The 22,457-nt window shown below is 38.1% G+C and overlaps 1 protein-coding gene across 1 annotated transcript; it reads right to left on the bottom strand.

The window, feature by feature from the left end:
- Positions 1–10,547: 10,547 nt before the first annotated feature.
- LOC115684259 (disease resistance protein L6-like) lies at positions 10,548–19,783 on the bottom strand. Its single transcript, XM_030608998.2, has 6 exons — positions 19,725–19,783; positions 19,074–19,667; positions 16,054–17,203; positions 15,163–15,426; positions 11,978–13,890; positions 10,548–10,620 (listed from the first exon to the last, which is right to left on the bottom strand). Exons 1-6 carry the CDS (start codon positions 19,781–19,783, stop codon positions 10,548–10,550), a joined length of 4,053 nt encoding a protein of 1,350 aa, XP_030464858.1.
- Between the last annotated feature and the right edge of the window lie 2,674 nt (positions 19,784–22,457).

The following is a 22,457-nucleotide window of genomic DNA, read 5'->3' as shown; positions in this document are numbered from 1 at the left end:
TGCGGAAACCACCTGGAAATATTTGTTGAATGATGGGGTGGTGAATGCAAAACCATTGTATGGGAAGGGTAGAGAAAAATGCAGGTGCTGATTTGGAAGTGAAATGTGAACATCAGCGGGTTCAAGTCAAGTTTGTGTGCAGAGAACGAAAGAATCAGGACTCTCCAAAATCAGATCTATAAGGTGTACAAATACAAATAGATACAAACATTGGCCCTTCGAGTAAAATAAGAGGAAAAAAAACAAAAATGGGTTTGGCAATCACTATGGATAATCTAGTGTGTTTGTTTGGAAATATTCCATGCATTAAGTCGAGCATTTATGATCTGACCATCCTACCTATAATGTCGTCAGGAAATAATTTTCTCTTAAGGCCACATTCATAATCAAGGTATATTAATTTTGTATTAACTTCGTCAATGGACGAGATAATCTCTCTTGAAATTTACAGCATGGATGACATTGTCCCCGAGATACTCTTTTGCATATGATTGCTTGCTCAATTGTATGACGTAGACCTCGTTGCCTTTCGATCTCAATAATAGATTTTCACCCTTGATTATCTTAACTAGCTGTGGTCAAACAAATCATAATTACTCCAGTTTTCCAAAAGGTGTTACTGCTTAATTTTAATGAAGGCAATTGACTTCGATTTTCACCTTTGCATATTGAAGTTTTATGACTTGTTCGCACGGCACAAGATTATTTGTCTTTGTCCAAATATTAGCTAGCATAGTTTACTGTCTTGGGTGATTATTAATAAAAGATGTTAGATTCAGATAATTATGTGTAGATATTACAATGAAATTAGAAGGAGAGTTGAGGCACGAAATGTTTCATAGTGATATATGACTTGGTCCACCTACAATTTGTTTGGTATATAAACTCTTACTTTTATAAATAAAAAAAAATAAGACGTGGCAGTCCACGCTATTTCTTGTGTATGAAACTCTTCGGTGATTGGATATCACCAAGTTGTTGTTAGCATGTCCTTGTACTAGCAATTTTTATTAGAAGCGAAGGCTTGTCCGAGAGACAAGACCAAAAACCAATCTTCATCGACACGCCATATGAACACATGAATTTCCTTCCTCGGCTTGTCTTAATCAAAAGTTGACTTGGCTTTTTCTTGGTCCTTTATTGGTGGAGCGAGTGCACGGAACTTTACTGAGTCAAGGTCGAACTAACGGAGCGAGTTCCTCTTCCTTTCCTCATTTAACCATCCTTGGGATCTGCTAATTGAGTTCGACCCATGCTTTCTTTTTCTCCTTTTTTGTTTATTGGAAATGAGTTTTTTTTTTCCAGGAAGGCAACTAATTTGGTCAATTATAAATAAACAGTTTTCAGGTTTAATTGAGAATTGTCCGAGAGCTAAACAGGCCATGTGAGGGGATTAAATGCATGAGTTGTTTAATATGCGATATCCTGACAACCGCAACATAAAAAAGTTTACTAAATTTAGAGAAGTCTCTCAGATCAAGTGGTTACCGAGTTCGAGTTTAGTCCATGTAAAACTTAAGTAGCCTAAGCTTGAGCCTCTCAAATCACACGAGTTGACACCTGAGTTTTTGCCAGCAAATAAAAAACCATTTTCATAAAACAGCAAGAAAAATAAAAATAAAACAATAGTAAGAAGACAAAAAAATAAATAAATGGTACAATAAATAAAAGAGAGATTCCCGATTTGGACTAGTTCGGCCCATCACTTAAGTCCTAGCCCTTGCAATCCGGATTAATTCAATTGAGCCCAGCAGCTCAGGCTCATCAGACTTCACTCCTTCATGCGGCCCATAGAACTTCGGATTAACTTCGCTCTTTGAGTGTCTTGGAATGTGGCACATATGAGCTTCATGTGATACAGCCCGATCGGTGTTCCTTGATTGTTTTGAAATTCATGCCCTGAGGGTTGATGCTTAATATTCGTTCTAGGAAGGAGCTTAATCCTTTGAATTGAGCTAGCTGATTGGTTTTAAAGAAAATGTCGAATGTGATTAGAAGATTTCACTCAGCTGCTTGAGCCCTTAAGTTTGAATAATAAATTTAAGCTAAAGTTTGATCATCCCTTTTGGTACGAAAGTTTCTTTTTTACCATACTTAGGCTATCGTGGTGTTTGAGATGGATAAGCGCCAGAAAGTTGCTAAGCCTCCACAAGTGCTAGAAAGTCGCTAAACCTCCAAATGCCCTAGAAAGCTGCTGAAATATACTGATCATCCTACTATTGCTTTTCAAATATGTCCATGATTCTACGTCGCCTACATATGGACTCTTGTGCTAGAATAGAAGTCTTGGGCAATCTCAATTTGATACGACTCATTTTTTTAAACGCCGTGGGCATGAGTGAGTTGCGACTATAGCATATAGTATCTTACTGGCACCCGGATGGGACGGCCTACAGTAATATCATATGATTGCAAATAAGGACCCAAGTGGGAGTTGCCTATGATTAATCAATTCAATGCTAGTTCAAATTGAATGGATCAATCTTGTCATTGATTGGCATGCTTTTATTTTGATTATTTTTTTGCGTGAAATTATTAAGTGGATTAGTTAGGAAAAAAAACCATTTAGTTCGTCCCACTAACATCAACTGTCCAAGGCACAAGCACTGCCTAGGGGTTAAATAGAGCACTAAGAAACCATTTATGATAAACACATAAGTAAAATTTCATTGCTATCAATCAAAGTTAGGTTCCTGTGATTCGAGTGGGAGGAATAATGTTGGGGAAAAATGTCAACGTGAATCGTGATGAACAATGAAGTCAGACTTTGAGGCGTGATATCACTTTCTTTAAGGAATTATTTGCCCTACGAAATTGCTAATGGTCACCGGCAAATTTCCTCAAGGATACAACAAAGTCTCGATTGAGAATACCGAATAGTAATTTCGGTATATCTCCAAGATCTCTCTAGGAAAACAATTAGAAAAGATGGATGTATATCTCTTGGAAGAAATGGAAAAAAATGGTTGTTCTTCTTAATGAACAAAAATATTGAAATATTTATACGTTGAACAAACACAACCTTTCGAATGTAAAGAAGTTATGTCCGAATAGACATAACCTTCCAAAGGTTGTGAGAGAGCCTAATTACCATTAGGCAGAAAATAAAAATTCGAAATTAAATTATTAAAAAATAATCGCCACTTTATTGCGAACGGTCACACTGTTTCAATATGATAAAATAATTATTTTATAATAATAAATTCGAAATTTAATAAATAAATAAAAATAATTGTTGATTAGTGCCAAATCTCGTCCATGTGCGCAGTCACATCCTTTCGATGTGGGACAAGGCACCTCATTGTTTGTTTTACAAACAAACTACCAACAATCCCCTACTTTGTTTGTAAAACAAAATTGAAATAAAACGTTAAAAATATACGGCCAAAATTTCCGTGAGATTAATATACATACATAAAGGTCTCTTTCGAGTTAAACCTTTACTTAGTGCAAGTATCTCAAAACTCTATCAAAGTGACAAGTAGCTCGGCTTTAAACTTGTACTTTGAAATAATAGAATCGGACATACCACACATATAATAACCTCTTGTTTCAGTGAGAAGTTCTATATTGCTCAGTACTATTATGGCCATGTGCTTGTACCTGTTTCATGAGCTCTTTAGAAAGCAACCCCAACTTTTGTAAAAAGCGACACCACTTCTAAGCTCATATAGATGAAGTATCTTTCATGTGTTTTTGTTATTAATAACACATTTGAACCATACTTCATTAAGAATTTAATTCAACCTATAAATGTAATAGACGATACTGGCTTCTCATGTCAAGGCTCATGTCAGTATCAAATAATCACTTAAGTAACTTGTTTTTACCCATTAAACCTTGTAACTAGTGATGTTCTATAAAAAGGTTGGGTTACCATTACTGGTGATTTTAATTAAAGGGTTTTAGCCTAGTTTCTTGTGAGGTCATATTTACCATGTCTCTTGGTAAAGCCTTTGTCAAGGAATCAGCTAGATTATTGCTTGACCTCACGTAGACAATTGTTACGGTACCATCTTTAATCAATTGTATCACATACTCATGCCTTAGGCTAATATATCTAGACTTATCATTATAAGTGCTATTATAAGCTCTTGCCAAAATAGCTTAACTATCACAATCGATAGAAATATGAGGCATAGGACTAGGTCATAATTTGATATCCAACAACAAATTCCTAATTCATTCAGCCTCTTTCTTAGTTGTTACTAAAGTAACAATTCAAATTCCATAGTTGAGTGAGTTATACACATTTGTTTCTTGCTCGTCCAAGAAACAACACAACCATCAAATGTGAAAATCCATCTAATAGTGGATTGTTTATCACCCACGCTTGTAATCCAATTAGTATTGGTGTATTCTCCTAATACAACTGAATAATTATTATAGAACAATCCGAAATTTTTGTTCTCTATAACAACAAAAAATTCGGGTGATAGCTTTCCAAATGTTCTATACTTGGATTACAAATATATGTACTCAACTTGCACACGGAATAAGCAATATCAGGTCTAATACAATGCATCACATACATTAAAGACCCTATAGCACTCGCATATTTAAATTGTGCCACCGCTCTACCAGTATTATAATTCAATTTAATACTGGAATCAAATGGAGTACTCATTTCTTTTAAACCAAGATGTTGAATTTTATTCAACATAGTTTCTTTTAATGTAATCACATTGGCTCAAAGAATAACCCCCACTATATGTTTTAACTTTAATACCTAAAAAAAGTATCTACTTCACCCAAATCTTTCATTTTAAACATGAAAGTTAGATACTTCTTAGTTTCAATGATTCTCATCATATTGGTTCCAAAATAAGCATATCATCAACGTATAAACACACTAAAATACCATGAAAAGAAGAAAAGCAACTTGCACATGCATTCCTTCGTTCCAAGGCCTTAGTGTCCTTTGAATCAATAGTGCAAAAACATTTTGAAAATGGTTAACATAATAGAATCAGATGTCTTGTTGATGAAAGTCATGCATACATGTCTCGGAAGCTCAGCACAACTATGGTTTGCTGCACCAGGAGACATCCAGAGACAGTAAGCCATCATAAGTACCTGCAATCATCATCATCTTCCACTCTATTACAGAATGAAGAGTCTCGGATAAGGCTAACATCAAATATAGCCATATGACCACCTGCAGCACAAGCTGGGCAGTCTTAGGCACAAGATTAGCTAGACATCATCATCATGGCACTCCAAATGACCAAACGGCTGATATGAATAAATAAGTCAAATGGATTTTCTGTCTTTTCATGAAGCATAGTGAAACGAATTTATGGCTTACCTCGTTTCTTTATGATATTAAATTTCTGAGAGACTCAGAAACAAGCCAATCTTCTTTCACAATCCAAGCATGATTATATGCATTCAAGACTCCAACAAAGGTGATCGCATCTGGTTATAACCCTGCTTCTTTCATCTTATTTAATAGCACAAAGGCATCTCTTCCCAACCATGTCGCGCATAGCCAGACACCATAGAGAGAATAAAACCTTATCATAGTGTTCTGTACGAACACTTCCTGATCCAACAGGTCACAGACAATTCAAAACTACTTGCCTTGTACTTTGTACTGGAAAGTATGACGATCATTGCGTTATAAGGCTGAGGCTCGTGTTCGTAATCTTCCTGGTGCCCCGCCCATGTGAAGAACCAGAATGCAATCTTCTCCCCATATCAAAGCCTTATTGGCATCACTATCGAAACCATCGTCCTCGACACCACAACCGTCTTTGGGTCGCCCCAACGAGACAACATTCGTGCAAAAACAACCGCATAGCGACCCGAGATGAGACGTTATCCCAATGCCCATCATTGCGAATGTTGGATTGGATTAGATGACGACGACAATGTTTTATTGTGCTTCTTCCTGCCTTGACCACACTGAACAAAGACTAACTTCTGTGTAACCGAATGTTCCAAGGTATCTCCACATATGCCTTCAACATTGACTTCCTCCCAAACGAAACCTACGAAATCAAAGTCTCTTTGATGCCGAAACGCGATAGAAAAATTGACTGAACGAGAAAATTCGACAGAAGAACAATTCGTCCTCCAAATATGATTATCAAATCAAAATATCCAAGTCTGCTAAAAAGAAACCCTAAAACAAGCTTATATATCCCCAAACCTAACCCTACTAGGATTAGTAAACATCAAAACGCAAAATTACGAAACTGCCCTTTACTAAATTAACCCATAAAAAATACTAAAAAAATAGAAAAACCCATCTAAACGACCTCGAATCGCGAAAATCCATCGTTAGTCGTAGCCTTTGGCTACGAGTATTGATCAGCACGCCGTTTCGCTTCAGCCGACCAAATTTGAGCTCAATCCGACATCGTTGACTTCAAGCTCGCCGGTTCGTCCAGTCACATAACGGGTCCGCCGGTCCCCTAGGTGCATCATCCTCCCCTGCTAGAGAAAGATTCGTCCTCGAATCTGCTTCGTCTTCATTGTCGTCAATCTCTTCAGGGTCTTCTTCCTCTTCAGTGTAGTAAGGTGACAAATCTGCTACATTAAAAGTTCCAGAAACATTGTGCTCACCCGGCAATCCAGGTGGCAACTCTTCCGGTACGACATCAGCAAACTCCTCAAGCAAGGGCAGAACTTGGGTAGGAATTTCGAGACTGTCAGAATTCCGCTCCATCACCACAATGGCAAAAAGCTCAGGCGCGTTCACTGCATCTTCTAGAAATTCTGACTTGGACAGCAAATTATTTTTCACTTCCTTTCTCAAATCTGAAGGACCTAGGGTAATGGTTCGGCCATCCTTCTTGAAGGTATAGGTATTTCTAAAACCATCATGCTGTGTCTTTCTGTCAAACTGCCACGGCCTCCCCAATAAAATATGGCAAGCATCCATTGGGACTACATCACACCACACCTCATCGATGTAATTTTTTCCAATCGAAAATTGCACAAGACACCTTTTGCTCATCTTCACCACATTCCCTTTTCTAAGCCACGACAGCTTGTATGGTTGAGGATGATCTTCTGTTTTCAACCCCAACTTTTCCACCATAGTCGTGGACACCACATTCTCGCAACTCCCACCATCTATTATCATGCTGCATACTTTTCCTCTACTAGTGCACTTAGTATGAAAAATATTATGTCTAAGCCATGATTCATCATCCGCTACAGCAACATTTAATATTCTTTTAACGACTAGGGACTCACCAGAATCAGCATAGATAATCTCTTCCTGTTTCGCATCCGCATCCTCTTCTTCGCCTTCAGATTCATCATAAACTGGGCCTTCATAAAAAACTGGATTATCAACAAGCGTCACAATCTGTCGGTTCGGACAATCAGCAGCAAAATGCCCGAATCCCTGACACTTGAAACAACACTTGGCTGCAGTTCCTCCCCTGCTAGTTCCAGCACTACTCTGCCCCTCGTTGGATGCAGGTTTAGAATTCGCATCCTTAACTGCAACTAGTGTCGAATTTACTGCAGATGTTCCCGCTTTTCCTTGGGATTCTTTATCTGACCACTTGGAACTGCTGCTTGACCACTTAGAATTACTGCTCTTTCTTTTAAAATACCCCTCCACCTTTAGGGCTAGTCTGCACACATCATCATATGTCAAATACTGCTGTAATTGGACAACATCAGAGATCTCATATCGCAGCCCTGCCAGATATCGTGCAATCGTCTGCTCGTCTTCCTCCGCCACATCACAACGCATCCGCAAGCGATCAAATTTTTCTGTAAATTCCTCAACTGTTTTATCGCCTTGCTTGACGTTATGATACTCGATAAATGCCTCTTGCCTATAATGGGTAGGCAAAAATTTCTTTTGCAATAATTTCTTCATCTTATCCCAGCGATCCACCTTCGGCTTCCCCTCTCTAGCACGTTGCTTTTTCACGTGTTCCCACCAAATCGAAGCATGTTTTCGCAGCCTAATAGCCACTAACTTCACTTTTTGCCCCTCAGTTAGGTATTTAAGATCAAAAATCCGTTCTACCGTATGCAACCAATCAATAAACTCATCAGGATGAGCCTTACCATTAAACTCGCAAATCTCGATCTTCATTATGAAATTTTGAGAAGAGCGCTGATTTCCAGGTTGTACTCCTCGATTCCGCCTCTGGTTCAGAACCCCGAAAGGGTTTACGTCCTCCTCTTCATCATCGGATGGATCCTCAGATTCTGCTTCTTCTTCAGATTGAACGCCCAACCTCGCCTCCGCAAGTTGTCGCTCCAAATCCTGGATTCGTCTTCTCTGTTCTTCAATTTCTACGTCTCGCAGATCTCTTAGACGCGGTTGGTCGTCTGCTTCAGGAACGCCTCCACGCCCCAGGCCACCACGAGCCCGCCGTCCACGACCGCGATTCTGTTCAACCATTGATTCAAGCAACCTGTGCTTTGATACCAATTGATGCTGAAGCGCGATAGAAATTAGGCTAAACGACCTCGAATCGCGAAAATTGATCGTTAGTCGTAGCCTAAGGCTACGAGTATTGATCAGCACGCCGTTTCGCTTCAGCCGATCAAATTTGAGCTCAATCCGACATCGTTGACTTCAAGCTCGCCGGTTCGTCCAGTCGCATAACGGGTCCGCCGGTCCCCTAGGTGCATCATTCTTTCCTGGGCAAATCGCCTTTCCACCACTCCTGTATGCCATCCTCAGTTTGCATAATATCCTTCACCCCCACCAGTGATGCTATACCATTTTGTACGTAAGAGATATCAATGGTGGGTGATGATAAATCACTAGCGTCCAATGGCCGATTTTGACGGCAAGAGAAGAGCGTGCTTTTACGGACCGATTCGAGCAAAACTGCATGGCAGCAAACCAGAACGAATGCGCCGAACAAAACTTGACTTTGATCCATTCTGACTCCATTGTTGCAAAATAATTCCTTAAAATTGTTGGGGAAAAATGTCAACGTGAATCGAGATGAACAAAGAAGTCAGACTTTGAGGCGTGAAATCACTTTCTTTAAGGAATTATTTGCTCCACGAAGTTGCTAATGGTCACCGGCAAATTTCCTCCAAGATACAACAAAGTCTCGATTGAGAATACCGAATAGCAATTTCGGTATATCTCTAAGGTCTCTCTAGGAAAACAATTAGAAAAGATGGCTGTATATCTCTTGGAAGAAATGGAAAAAATGGTTGTTCTTCTTAATGAACAAAAACGTTGAAATATTTATACGTTGAACAAACACAACCTTTCGAATGTAAAGAAATTATGTCCGAACAGACATAACCTTCCAAAGGTTGTGAGAGAGCCTAATTACCATTAGGCAGAAAAAAAAAATTCGAAATTAAATTATTAAAAAATAACCACCACTCTATTGCGAACGGTCACACTGTTTCAATATGATAAAACAGTTATTTTATAATAATAAATTCGAAATTTAATAAATAAATAAAAATGATTGTTGATTAGTGCCAAATCTCGTCCACGTGCGTAGTCACATCCTTTCGATGTGGGACAAGGCACCTCATTATTTGTTTTACAAACAAACTACCAACAAATAATGCCTTTGTCCCATCATATATGTATTAGAATGTTTTTTTTTTTTTGGTAAGGTAAGATTATTAGAATGTTTTTTTTTTTGGTAAGGTAAGTAAGATTATTAGAATGTTCATGCCTCATAAATCTATTAATCTGATTTTCAATAATCATAAGCATTTTGTTTCTTCCGTAGAGTGAGAGGGCGTGGATATTTACTTGCGCATTTAAAAGGCTCTATGATGAAAAAAAAGATCACTATTCCGAAAAGAATTGTGACAAATAAAAGCTTGGAAAGTTGGTATCTGGGTTGGTTGAAGTATTAGTAAATTTTTTTCGATTTCCTGCTGAATTAGGTTGATCAACAATTTTAAAGGGGAAAATACCCAATCAAGTATAAATTTATTGGACGGATGTCAATTCAATCATAAACTTTTCACTTTTGATAATTTAATACTAAAATTTTGCATGAAATTCCAATCTAATCCTTCCGACTGACATGGAGGTCGAGTCATTGCCGACCTTCCTACATAGCACACTACCACGTCAATAATTTTCAGCGAAAATTGATCGAAATGACTACATTGGATTTTTGCACAAATTTTAGGACTAAATTAGTAAAATTGGACTGAATTGGCATTTGTACAATAGTCTAGAATTGATTGGACAATTTCTCCATCCTTAAATGTTGCGAAACTAACTCAACCAGCGATTCTGACTTTGCCAAACTGAGAACGAAAGATCCTTTGTTTTGTTGCACATCAGCTATATAAACGCCGATATATTACCTTAACTAACCCTTCAATAGAGTTTGAAAGCTCCTTATCTCCCGGCACCGTTGCAAAGACAAATGTGAAAGCTTAACCGACCCTCCGATAAAGCATGGGACTTCATTGATATTCTCACTCACGCAAATATGCTAACTGTGTAAGTAATGGACCAAAGCATTAGATCCTCCAAATAATAGCAACAGAATGCAGTTGTGCAGAATTTTATTACATAGAAAGCAAATCCTTCCTTTTTCTATATGACAACAAACCAAAAGAAGGCTTCAGGAGTCGACATCTAGCAATTTGTTTGCTCTCGAAACCTCTGCGATAATCTTCTGAACTACATCTTCGCCGCTGCAACTATTCACAGGTTAAGGACAATTCATTTTAGTTAGACATGCAGAAAATAAAAGGATATCAAAATTACAATCTAATTGCCAATATGATGTCTCAAACCCAGTACAGAAAAGGAAAGAAAATAATGAAAAAGTAGACGATAAAGATGTGCGGCTGTACTGCTATGCAGTTCTATTCGACCACAGAGGTCCGCCGGATATGGTAAACTATAGGGATCTACTTCTGTAAATATAATATGTAAAAAAAAAACTTATAATTTTTTTACTCCAGCGGTTAAGTATTGGCACCCATTCATCTACAGCTACACTAAATTATAATCGGATATTACTCGTTTGAAGAAATTAAGATGCTCTAAAATTCAGGAACCAATGCAAAGTGGCTATCCTTGATGAAATGGATGAAACTGTGCAGGGACCTATCTGAAACGACATTTCAATCTGTACAGAAAAATAATTGGTAGTATTAGATGCGGGTTCCAATCAAAATCTTGAGAAACGAGGGCATCTTCTTACAGCTTATTTTTTGAGATATTCTAAAGAAAATAAATTGGTAGTATTATATTAAAACATGATGAAAGGAGATGCTCCTCTCTCTTTGAGCATTTTCTTCATCTTTATCTTTAAACGATGAACTTACGTCCGCAGCTCCACTTTTGAAATGACGCAAAAAGTACACAAACTATTACTTAATGGACAACAACGTCCAACATCAAATTTTTTATCCATGCAAGCTAATGTGGCATTTCACGTGGCTGATGGTATGGACGTATACAATGGACATGTCAGCAAAGCAAACGTCAACAAGGCCAAACAACGTCGTCTCTCACTAATCAATAATGACGTCATGTATTGGACTTCTCAATCAATGACTCTCATCTTTCAACTAGGAAAGAGAGAAAAAATGAGCAGCCTCAAATTAAAAGGGTTGTAGTTCTTGAATCGAGTTCTTTTTGTCCCAAACCGAAAATTGTTTTTCCAAAGTGACTATTTCGAGCGAATTCGTCAACTTGTATGGATGGAAAACTTAACGGTAGGTTTTTTCATTCCTCAAATAGAAATTCATATGCTTTTTTGGGTCGTTTGGAGAGTGCAGATATTTTTGTTCTCTTGGCTATAAATTCATGCAATTTTGTTTTAGATTTGGCCGTCAAACTAGTAGAATGACCCGTGCTAAAGTTTAAGAAACCTCTTTTTTTAACTTAAAGATCATAAATTATCCTAAAGAATAAGAATCAGCTTGAGTATACGGCTATTTGGATGCAAAAGGCTGCACTATAGTAACTTGAAATTCTATATGCTGCTTATATCAATTGAATGACTTAATTGTCATAATGAATCAAAATGGGAACAATTACCTGTCAGTTTTCATGTCCAATCCTTCCATATGCGCGACCTCTTTCAATGTCTTTTCCCATACATCCACTTCGGTGGGGAAATTCTCACGATGCCTGTCTAGGACGCTTGTGTATAAATTGCTTTTGAGCTTAACATCATCAATTTCCACATCATAGAAAATGGGGAGGATTTTTCTTTTGCCCTTTGACCTTGACGTGCATTTTACCATATGCACGAGTTCACGTAGACACCACTGACTGGAAGCGTAGTTCCTAGAGAAGACAGGTATGTAGATATAAGAGTTATTGAGTGCTTGTTGAATCTCTTCCCCAATTCCTTCACCAGGGCTCAATTCATCATCATCTCTGAAAATAGAAATTGGACTACCATATAGGCTATAGTCAATGAAACTAATAATGTTATAACGAGTGTCTGGTCCCCTAAAACTTAAGAACACATCGTACATAAGTAATTTGTGGGGAAGCCAAGTCGTTCTTGAGACATCCAACAATCTTTCCAGGACAGTGCGACCATCACTATTTAACTCCAAGCTTTCTAAGCCCTCGACTCCCCTGATTGCTCTTAAATTAGGACAACCTTCTAACTCTAGATATTGTAGCTTATCCAACTTCAATAAGTTGGGTAATTCTTCTATCAAACAACATCTGGAGAGACAGAGGCGCTGCAAAGATTTGAGTTCCGACAAACCTGGAATCTTAACTAGGTTATTCAAGCTATTCAGAACCAAGCGCTGTAGACTCTCCAAGCGTGACAGATTAGTTATTTCTCTGAGGTCTTTGCATCTACTTATTTTCAGTTCCCTCAAATGTATTAGGCCTTCAGAGACATGTAAGCATTGCATTGGAAATTCACTAACATGCAAAACTGACAAACTTTCTAAGTTGCCAAAACATGGCAGTGGACTAATGCCCTTGAGTTTCAAGGTTGACAAACGAGATGGAAGCTGATGGATCGGTTGCACTGTGTTCCAAGCTTCTTCCATTTTTGGCGGATCGTTCCTCCAAGTTGAGTAAGGTTCCTCTTTCAAAAAAGCGCTTACTTCATTTAATTCCAGATTCTCTAGATTGACGAGGCTTGAGGGGCTATGCTTAAAAGAGATGTTAACGGCATGAACCGAAAGGCTTCTCAAACTTGATGGAAGAGCTGTCACTTGTTGAAGCTCAATCGAACCCAATTCAAGTGTTTGGAGATGAGAGAGACCACCTATCACCTCAGGCAATCTACAAACACGAGTAAATGATAAGTCCAATATCCTCAAATGGGATAGCTTCCCAATTTCCTCCAGGTTTTCATCGGTCAGGTCCCAGCATTTCTTGGCAACTAGCTCTTCAAGTGCCTCCACCTGTCCAATAGTAGAAGGAAACTTTGTTGTCGCCGTATAAGCTAGCCTCATCAATCTTAATTTCTTTAGCTTTCCAACAGAATCGGGTAGTATGACTATTCCTGACTTTGATACATCCAACTCAACCAACATTTGTAACTCCCCAATGGAGGGTGGAAGCTCCTTTATTCCCACACACCCACGTAAAGATAAGCATGTGAGTTTCACCAACCCTACAATAGACTTTGGAAGTTGGCTAATTCTAGGGTGGTTGTTTAATATAAAGCTCGACAAAGATTTCAGTTCGCCAAATCTCTCCGGAAGCTTCAACGATTGAAAATTTTGGGGCATGACAATCTCTGTCAAAGAATGTAGAGAGCCAACTTCTTCGGGCAACTCCCTAAGAGAACTACACCCTTTGATATTCAAAGTTTTCAGGTATTTAAGTTTACCGATGGAGCGGTCAATTGTGATCAACTTGGGACACCGAGCAAGAATTAAACTCTCCAAAGACGTGAAGTTAGAGAAGTCAGGTGTCTTCGTCAATTTTTTGCAACCGGTTAAATCCAAAACTTTCAGTTTTTCTGTCACCTGCTGGAAAAGAAATTTAATTAAAGAGAATGAAACACATCAATCATCCTAGGATATATATCTGGGAGAAAGTTAACCCAATTGTCCTCATTTTTATAACTCAATGTAATCTTACGGTAATTCAAATAGCACAACTTGATGAAGAAGAAAATGGTAAAAGATTGAATCAGACCATGAGTGCAACTGTCGACGAGTTTGTTGAAGAAGAGAAAGTTGAAGAAACAGAAGTTCGAAATAGGATAATTGAAGAAGAAATTTATCAACAAATGGATTTTCTCAGTCTAGATGACACGGAAATCATACAACGAGACATAAAATTTAAGCAAGATGACGTGCTTCAATTGAAGTACTGATAAATTTTCTAGAATAGCCTACACTCCTCTAGGACTAATGTTTCTACAAGTCTCCAGTTTAGTATAATTAGTTGAAGCTTGCGGCCGCAAATATGTCCAAGGAAGAATATTTCTGACAAATGCAGGGATAAAATTGCATGTATAAGTCGGTAGGCTTGGGATGTTTGGTCATGTACACAAGAGACCAACTAGCAATACCAAAGTTCCATGCACATTACACTTGCAATACCTCAACTATTCAACAAAAATTCCTACACCTTGTCCCTTGTCCCTTAGTTACAAACTAGATTCAATTTAAATCTCGAGCCTTCGCTCATTAACTCAAGTAAAATAAAAAAAGTAAGATTAGTTTCATTTTCATTTATTTTACATTTCACTAATACAATTATAAACATAACATAAGCAGATACTTAACTATTAAATTAGGCTAGTGAGCCACTTGAATCGAGTATTATGAAGGTCAAGCTTACCTTCATTCAAATAATCAACTTAGCTATTCAAAATAAACTTGTGATCGTTTACGCTGTTCAAGTTGAGTGTTACCTATCTCAAACTTTATCCCATTTAACCTTTGTATTACTAAACTTGACTCAAACTTTACGTCATTCAAATCATATCTGATGCATATTGAAGCAATATGGCACTTACTTTCGATGGAATACACCATTTCCAAAGCCTAAGCAACTTTCGGAACTACAAAAGCAGAGTTATAAACCATACGAAACATTTTTTCTGTTGAACATAATTGTTCTTTACTTTGATTTATAAAAAGATATTGAATGTTACTCATGCAAAATATATACTAAGCTTAGATGGGATTGGGGAGTGCATCCAACCATTATATATATATATATATCATACTTCTATCATAGCGAACGAGGTAATGAAGAAAGAAATATTAGAGTTAGGCATATCATACCTTCATTTTGCTCCATCCACCCCAGCCATCTTCAATATCGCTATTTGAAAGGTCGAGCATGACCAAATTATTAAAGTTATACGGATGGAAATTCATTTGCCACATTTGCCGCATTTGCCAAAGAGGATTTTTGAAGTTGCCAAAAATATCAATGCCTTTCACTTGAAGGAACCTTAGATTTGGTGGAGAAGCTAATTCTTCAAGTGCAATGTTACGGCTGTAACCATCCGGAGTCAAGCTTAGTGCTTCTACATCTTGATTTCCCTATCAACAAAGACTCAAGATTAATTGAGAGCACAACACTTAACACTCTTACAAAGCTATAAAGAAACGAAGCATATGAACATTGGTAGACAATATCTCCACCGGGGTAACTACCATGGCACACGCCTTCTTCCAGCAAGTAGACTTACATGTTTACGTTCACACCATCAACGAATATTTCAGCTTCCATTCGAAGATATCTTACAAATAATTTATCCATTTCCCATTTTCTTCTTTTCAAGAAATATAATTAGCATATCAATTCCAAAATTCATAGTTTTTTGCTTTCTCTATAATTGTGTTTGAAAGTAATTTAAAAATTCTTCATACAAGTAGTTTTCCACTGACTTTTCTCGGACAGCATCTGAACCAGCGGTTTGTTGCTTCAGAATTTCCAGAAAACTATTTTCTGTTCTACATATCCAGAAAAAAAAGCTAACTATTAAGGTATCTATCTGGTATCTCTCTACCAATTTACAAGACTTTTTGACCCAGATGTTTGAGAGAGAGCTGTCTCACTCGCAAGACAAATTGAAAGTCAAACAAAGCTAACTATAAAATAAAAGAAAAAACTCAACAAGTTTCTACTACCAAATAAAAATTATGCGACATACTCATCCATTTTACCTCTTTTCTCTCCAGTAGTTTTACAACATCCTCATGAATCCACACCCTACTAAATTTGCGAGGATATTCTTCAAGGATGATGTGCCTTCCCAGATCTCGCAATTGGTCATGCATCCAAAACTTATTATCTCTAATTTTTATCAAGGACCGTAGGTGGAGGACACGAATTGCAGTGTGAGGATGGTAATTACAGTCATTCCACATGATAACTGGATATGTTTGGTCCACGTTGGTGAAAAAGCAAGCAATATCCAGAAACACTTCCTTTTGCTTCTTCTCCAATCCTTCATAACTTATCATTAATACATCTCGGACACCCTTAACAGGACCTTCATCTAACTGCTTCAGCATCTCTTCCAATAGCTTTCTTTTATCACCATGTGACTCCAGGGCAAAGCCCATGTAATAAAGAGATGAACCTATCACCTCAACAGCCAAAGGAAGCCTATCCACTTTACGAACAATATCTTTTGAAAGAGCATCATAATCTTTTATAGGAGAGTCACTTCTAAAAGCATGCTTACAAAACAACTGAAGTGCTAGATGATCTTCCATTACACAAACTTCATAATGCGAAATCCCTTTGGGTTGATGTAGGACCTCTTTACTAGATGATTCCACTTGAGTCATCAAGATGCTTTTGTCCCTAGTTGTGATGAGGATCCTACTACCCGAACCAAACCAGTTAGGATTTCCAGCTAGTTTTTCGAGTTGCTCTATCTTGTCTAGATCATCAAGGACGATGAGTACTTTTTTATTACTAAACACTCTTTCGATCATCTTGATTCCATCATCAACATTTTTAATTTGGTCACTAATCGTGGAGCTGACAGAATCTGATAAGAGCTTTTTCTGCAAGTCTAAAGGACCACCAGGAGGTTGCCAATGTGCTCGAACGTCTTTAAGGACACTACAGGCTTCAAAGTGAAAAGATAATTTGTTGTACAGAACTGTGGCAAGAGTTGTTTTTCCAACCCCACCCAAGCCATAAATACCAACGAAATGTACACCATCAGAGCCAACATCCAACAATTTCATTATGGCTTGCACCTGACCATTATCTTCAACCAAATATTTAGTCACAATCATGTGTCTAGTTTTAAGCTTACTGGAAACCTGTTCAACAATCGATTTAATTTCTTCTCCTTGGCTGCAGCAAAGCGTGAAAATTTCGTGTCAATCAAAGATATGATAGACTACAAGACTCTAGCGAACATGTGGACACATAACTCAACATTTCAACAACTTACCCAAGTGGAAATTAAGCATTATAATCAGTTGTATTGGAAATTATTTTTTTGGAGCTTTGGTTTGACATAGTTTTTTGCGGGTTGGAGAAATAGGTTACCTTCACCCACACCTCATTTCCTTTGTAGGTTCGAGCACAATTTCAGTCTCGATTCCATTATCTTCTAATGTAATGACACGGGGCTATGAGTTCGAAAATTTGGACACACAGTTTCTTCCAGACAGATGCAGTTTGTAGCTGTAAATTCTTTTCATTAAATAGTTGTTATTGAGAAAAAGTGCAGGAAAATTGTTGTTATTGAGAATAAGTGCAGGAAAATTCCCCTTTGCCTATAAGATCCCATCCCTTCACGGGTGGGTCTGGTTCAGCATTCCTAAGGGGCTTTGGGGGAATGCAATTATCTTTAACTTAAAGCCTCTTGGGAAAATGCAAATTGCGTTTGGTAAAAAATCCTTTGTGAAACTACTTTGGCCCAAATAGTGTTTGGCAAATCTTATTTTACAAAAGGTTTTGGGATTTTTTTTATTAAAAGAAAACTTACCCTTCACCGGAGCTGGCGATGGGTGACAGCCGCCGGCAAGCCAGATCTAGCGTCAGCGGCCGTCGCCCAAGGTCGGGCGACCTAGGGGCGACCTCGGCGACGGCTGCCTGGGGCCGCGCGACCCAGGCGGCCGTTGCCAGGGTCACCCAACTGCAGGCGATGGCCACACGGGGCTACACGACCCTCGTTGGGGGTCGCCCGACCGGGCGGCCTGACCTTGGGTGACGGCCGCTGGCGCTAGATCTGGCTCGTCGATGACCGTTGCCCATCGCGCAACCCAGCGGCCATCGCTTGGGGTCACACGCGACCCAGGTGGCCCTCGCCGGGGTCGCGTGACCCCAGGCGGCCGTCGCCGAGGTCGGGCAACCTCGCCGGCCCGATTTGGCCTCAGGCAGCTTTGGCCAGCCACCTTCGCCGGTCGCCCTCAGCCCAAAGAAGATGAACAGTTAGGAGGGGCAAAATTGGAATATTGAAGAATTAGCGAGGGTAATTTTAGAAGAAAAAATATTGGTTTTAGCATTAGGCAAATGCTGAAAGCTCAAAGCTGGTCTGGATCAGCCTTGGGCTTTCAACATTCCCAATGCTGATTTTCGACCGAAAGCTCATTGGAAATTCTCGCCAAACGTCTCAGCATTTCCCCAAGGGGCTTTCGGCCTCGAAAGCCCCTTGCAAATGCTGAACCAAACACACCCTACACGTGCAAACTCTACAAGAGCCTTCTTCCACCGCTATAATTCATCAGGGCCAAGCTGCTTCCTGTGCTTGGATATCGCTTTTCCATACAAATTGGTTCTGAGCTCAACATTATCCTTTCCGTACAAATCTTGCAAAATTGTTCTCACATATTGTGTTCAATTTTTTCGTGTTGTGTCGATAAATTCTTTTCATTAGATAGTAGGTCCAACATTTCATAATAGAGAAATTCTGTAAAATCTTTCAAACGTCCATTATTTGCATAGATGTATCATGCGTGCACTTTTGTAATGTTAATTATGCACTTTTTTTGGAAACAATTAATAATCATGTCTTCGTATAATTTTAATATTGCAATGTTCCTATCGATTCAACAATCTAACACGAGATTTGATCGTACAAAGTTTTGTGATTACCATGGGAGGGGAAAAGTACATAAAAATGCATGATTCAACTATACCTTCGAGGGACAAACTTTCATCGAATGAAATGTAATTATTGTGCTTATTACCCTAAAAAAGTTGAGGAGAAATTTACCCTTTTTCTTGAATTTCCCGTCCAATTATCCCTCCAACTGTTTTAAGGGCATTTCGCCACCGCTCCACTTCATCGGGGTCAGACTTCTTGTGCTCGATTAAGGCGTTCTCGTACAAACCGGTTCTCAACTTTACATCATCGGTGTTCACGTCGTAGAAAATGGGGATGATATCTTTCTTCCCATTTGATTTTGAATAGCATTCTACCATGCGTTCTACCTCGCGAAGACACCAAATGCTGGAAGCGAAATTTTTAGAGAAGATGGGGATATAGATCCGAGACTTGTTCAGTGCATTCAAAACTTTACTGATTTTTTCACCAGGTTCAAGTTCTTCACTGTCAAGGAAAACGCGGATTCCTGCATCTAGCATGCTATGATAAAGGCAATCAGTGAAGTTTAGGCGTGTGTCACTTCCCCTAAAACTCAAAAACACATCGTACTCTTCTCTAGAGGCATCGTCTGTTTGTGAGGCAGACTCCAAGTCCCTCCTTAACGCCTCGTTCCCTTCTCCAGACATATCCTCTGGTCTTGAGGTTGACGCCGAGCACCTCCTTCTCTTCGATTTCGAGAGTTGTCCAGGAGCAAAGTTTTGCCTTTTGTGCATTATCTGCCAACAAGAGCTCGAACAGAAGTGGAATTAGAGCACTTACAGTGGTCCTACAGTCAAAGTGAGGATGATGAGAAGAGCCTGACTTCCACTCAATCCCATCTGTGGGCCGATCCTCTCAGCTGTTATTCACCAAAAGAAGAGAACCAGAACCACGCTTCTGTAAAAAGAGCTAATTGGGACGATTCAGTGAAGGAAGATCGATTATAACTTCTCAAGGTGAAAACAAGAAGGGCACAGACAACGCAGGGAGGTTGAAGGCGACTTTCTGGAAACGAAGGAAGTCACCAAAAAACAGAACATGGAGGTGCACAGAGACTGAGAGGAATCAGCAATACAGGGCAAAGGCAAAGTCCTCCTGGTGGGAAATTTAAAGCCCAATATCACCAAGTCACGTGGGAAATTGAAATTTCAACAGATTTTACCATGCTTTAACGGCGTTAGAAGGACATTGGTTTGATTAAGTGAATGGTAAATGGTAAATGGTAAATGTTTTGGTTTTTCTTTTTTTTTTTTTTCCCTCAGACCCATTCGTGGTTTTGATTGGGAGTTGGCCAAAAAAGGTACCAGAGCTAGAAGACAGCAAAAGAATAACGTAAAGTAATGTGATTGGATATTGAATAGTGTTTTTTCAGTCAACTAATTGGAAATTGATTTTTTTCTTTTCTTTTTTTTAAATTTTCCAATGCACACTTTAATTTTTCAATCTCAGGACCTGAAACTTTTTCAGTAGTCCAATATTGATAAGTATCTCTAAATATAATTTTCACCATTTTATAATATTTGAAGAAACATTTCATTTTTTGGCGAGAGAGTAAAAAAGTTGATTTTTGCTTTTTAAAGCTAAAATAAAACAGGCTTAGGTGAGTTTTTTTGCTTTTCAGCCACAAAGAGTTGAAAGAAAAAACATAGCCACACCCTTTCTTTTGTAATCAACTCAGAATTTTAAGTAAAACATTCATAATCATTATATTATTGGAAGTGTCAGGATAAAATCGATAACTTCATCTATAATATTAAATAAATCAAAAAGGTCATACTTGATCATAATTACTTATTTCTTACCTAAAATATTCTCAATTAAGTTTTTCATAAATATTCTATCAACCGGCAAATGCCTAAATTAATAATTCTATTTTATCTTTCATGCATTTCAATTTTAAAATTTGAATCTGTTCTATCTTACCAACAACTTTACTAAAGAAAGTTCAAATCTTACAATAATTTTCTCTTGTCACATATATAGGATCGATTTCTTCATATTATGTCCATAATTTCTTTTCATTAATTAAAGAACCTAATAATTCATTACGGGAAAATTTTGTAAAAGGCATGTCGATCACCATCTTTTTCTAGACCAGTAATTTTAGTCCACGAAAATTTAGATGCCCGAATTGAAGATGCCACAACCAGTTGCTATCTTTCATCATCGCTTGAAAACTCAAGAGATTCTTTATCTGAAGAGTCAAGGGAAACATTTGGTTCTTTGTCATCTGCACTGTCGTAATCAACTTATTGTCAACACCTCTGATGGTGCAAACTCCATTTTCAATATGAACCCTGTGGCCTTTTTTGGAAAGTTGCCCAACACTTAGCAAATTCCTAGAAAGTCCTGGCACAAAGTTGGTAACATTAAAATGCCAATAAGCTACGTAAGTAAATATTTGTAATTGATAATAATTTGTAACAATCAAATAATCGATGACACTTCCATAAAAATATTGATACTTTACTGACACGTTACATGCTAAATAATTGTTGACGCTATTATAAAACTGTTGGTAACATGTTACAAACTGAATAAGTCGCCGGTCAAAATTGAGGCACTCACGGGTTCTGAAATTTAACATCTTTAAAGAATTACTAGCATGGAACAATGTTCCACATTTCGACGCACCGAAAACTAGAAATCTGATGATATTGACTGGGTTAGGTGATAACTTGGCATGAACTTAACTGGCTTGTGAAGAAGCAGAAGAAGGTGGTTTCTCGCAGGTAATCACTTGGATTCTGAGTTTTTTTAAGCCCCCTGGTGACTATTAGCATGTGCCTCTCTAGAAGACCACGTTCAGTTGTCAGATGTGATGCTTTTTGTCTTCCCGATTCGTGATCTGTGGTTGTCGAGATGTGTGTTAGTAAGAACACTCTGGACTAATGTGGATCCAACGGTCAAAACCAAACTTATGGAAATGCTAACAGTTCATTTATATAAAAGTTTATAGAGTAATGGGCCATCTTTAACCATTTCAAGTCCAACTCAACCAACTATGTTCATTTCCCAATACGATAACCTTGATAATTGTTTTCTCAATGATGCATTTAGATGAAGGATTAATACCACGAAAAACTACAAACTGGTATATTTGTGGCAATTTATCCAAACTAATTTTTTTATCACCAAAAACCCCAAACTTATACACCCGTGACAATTTTATCCTCTGATAGTTTTCGTTAATTTTTACCATCAAATTTGAGAGTTTAATGAAATGTGACAGTTGGCGGGTATACCAGTTTGGGGTTTTACCCTCTATCTGTCACAAATGTACCATTTTGTAGTTTTTGGTGATGTTAATCCAATTTAACGAATGATAAATTTGTCACAAATGTATCAGTTTGTGATTTTTGATAGTCAAAAAATTAGCTTAGGGTAAATCTATCACATGTGTACCATTTTGGGATTTTTTATAGTAAAAAAATTAGTTTTTGGTAAATTTGTCATAAGTGTACCAGTTTGAGGTTTTTCGTGGTATTACCCTTAAATGAAGGCAGAATGAGG

Source organism: Syzygium oleosum, unplaced genomic scaffold, assembly GCF_021117445.2.
Source record: "Syzygium oleosum isolate NSW1041296 unplaced genomic scaffold, Sole_v2.1 Sole_v2.44, whole genome shotgun sequence".
NCBI classification, from domain to species: Eukaryota; Viridiplantae; Streptophyta; class Magnoliopsida; order Myrtales; family Myrtaceae; genus Syzygium; species Syzygium oleosum.
Note: the sequence above shows the minus strand (reverse complement) of the source record. Positions and strands in the feature narration are given on the sequence as shown.

Bases quoted from the DNA above. Each gene is read 5' to 3' on its own strand.
- LOC115684259 (XM_030608998.2), bottom strand. From the start codon at position 19,783: ATGGGATTGAGTGGAAGTCAGGCTCTTCTCATCATCCTCACTTTGACT. The intron at 17,204-19,073 runs GTAAATTTCTCC...GCTTTGCTGCAG, and splicing joins CGGGAAATTCAAGAAAAAGG to CCAAGGAGAAGAAATTAAAT. The intron at 13,891-15,162 runs GTATGATATGCC...CTTTTCCAGCAG, and splicing joins GTGGATGGAGCAAAATGAAG to GTGACAGAAAAACTGAAAGT.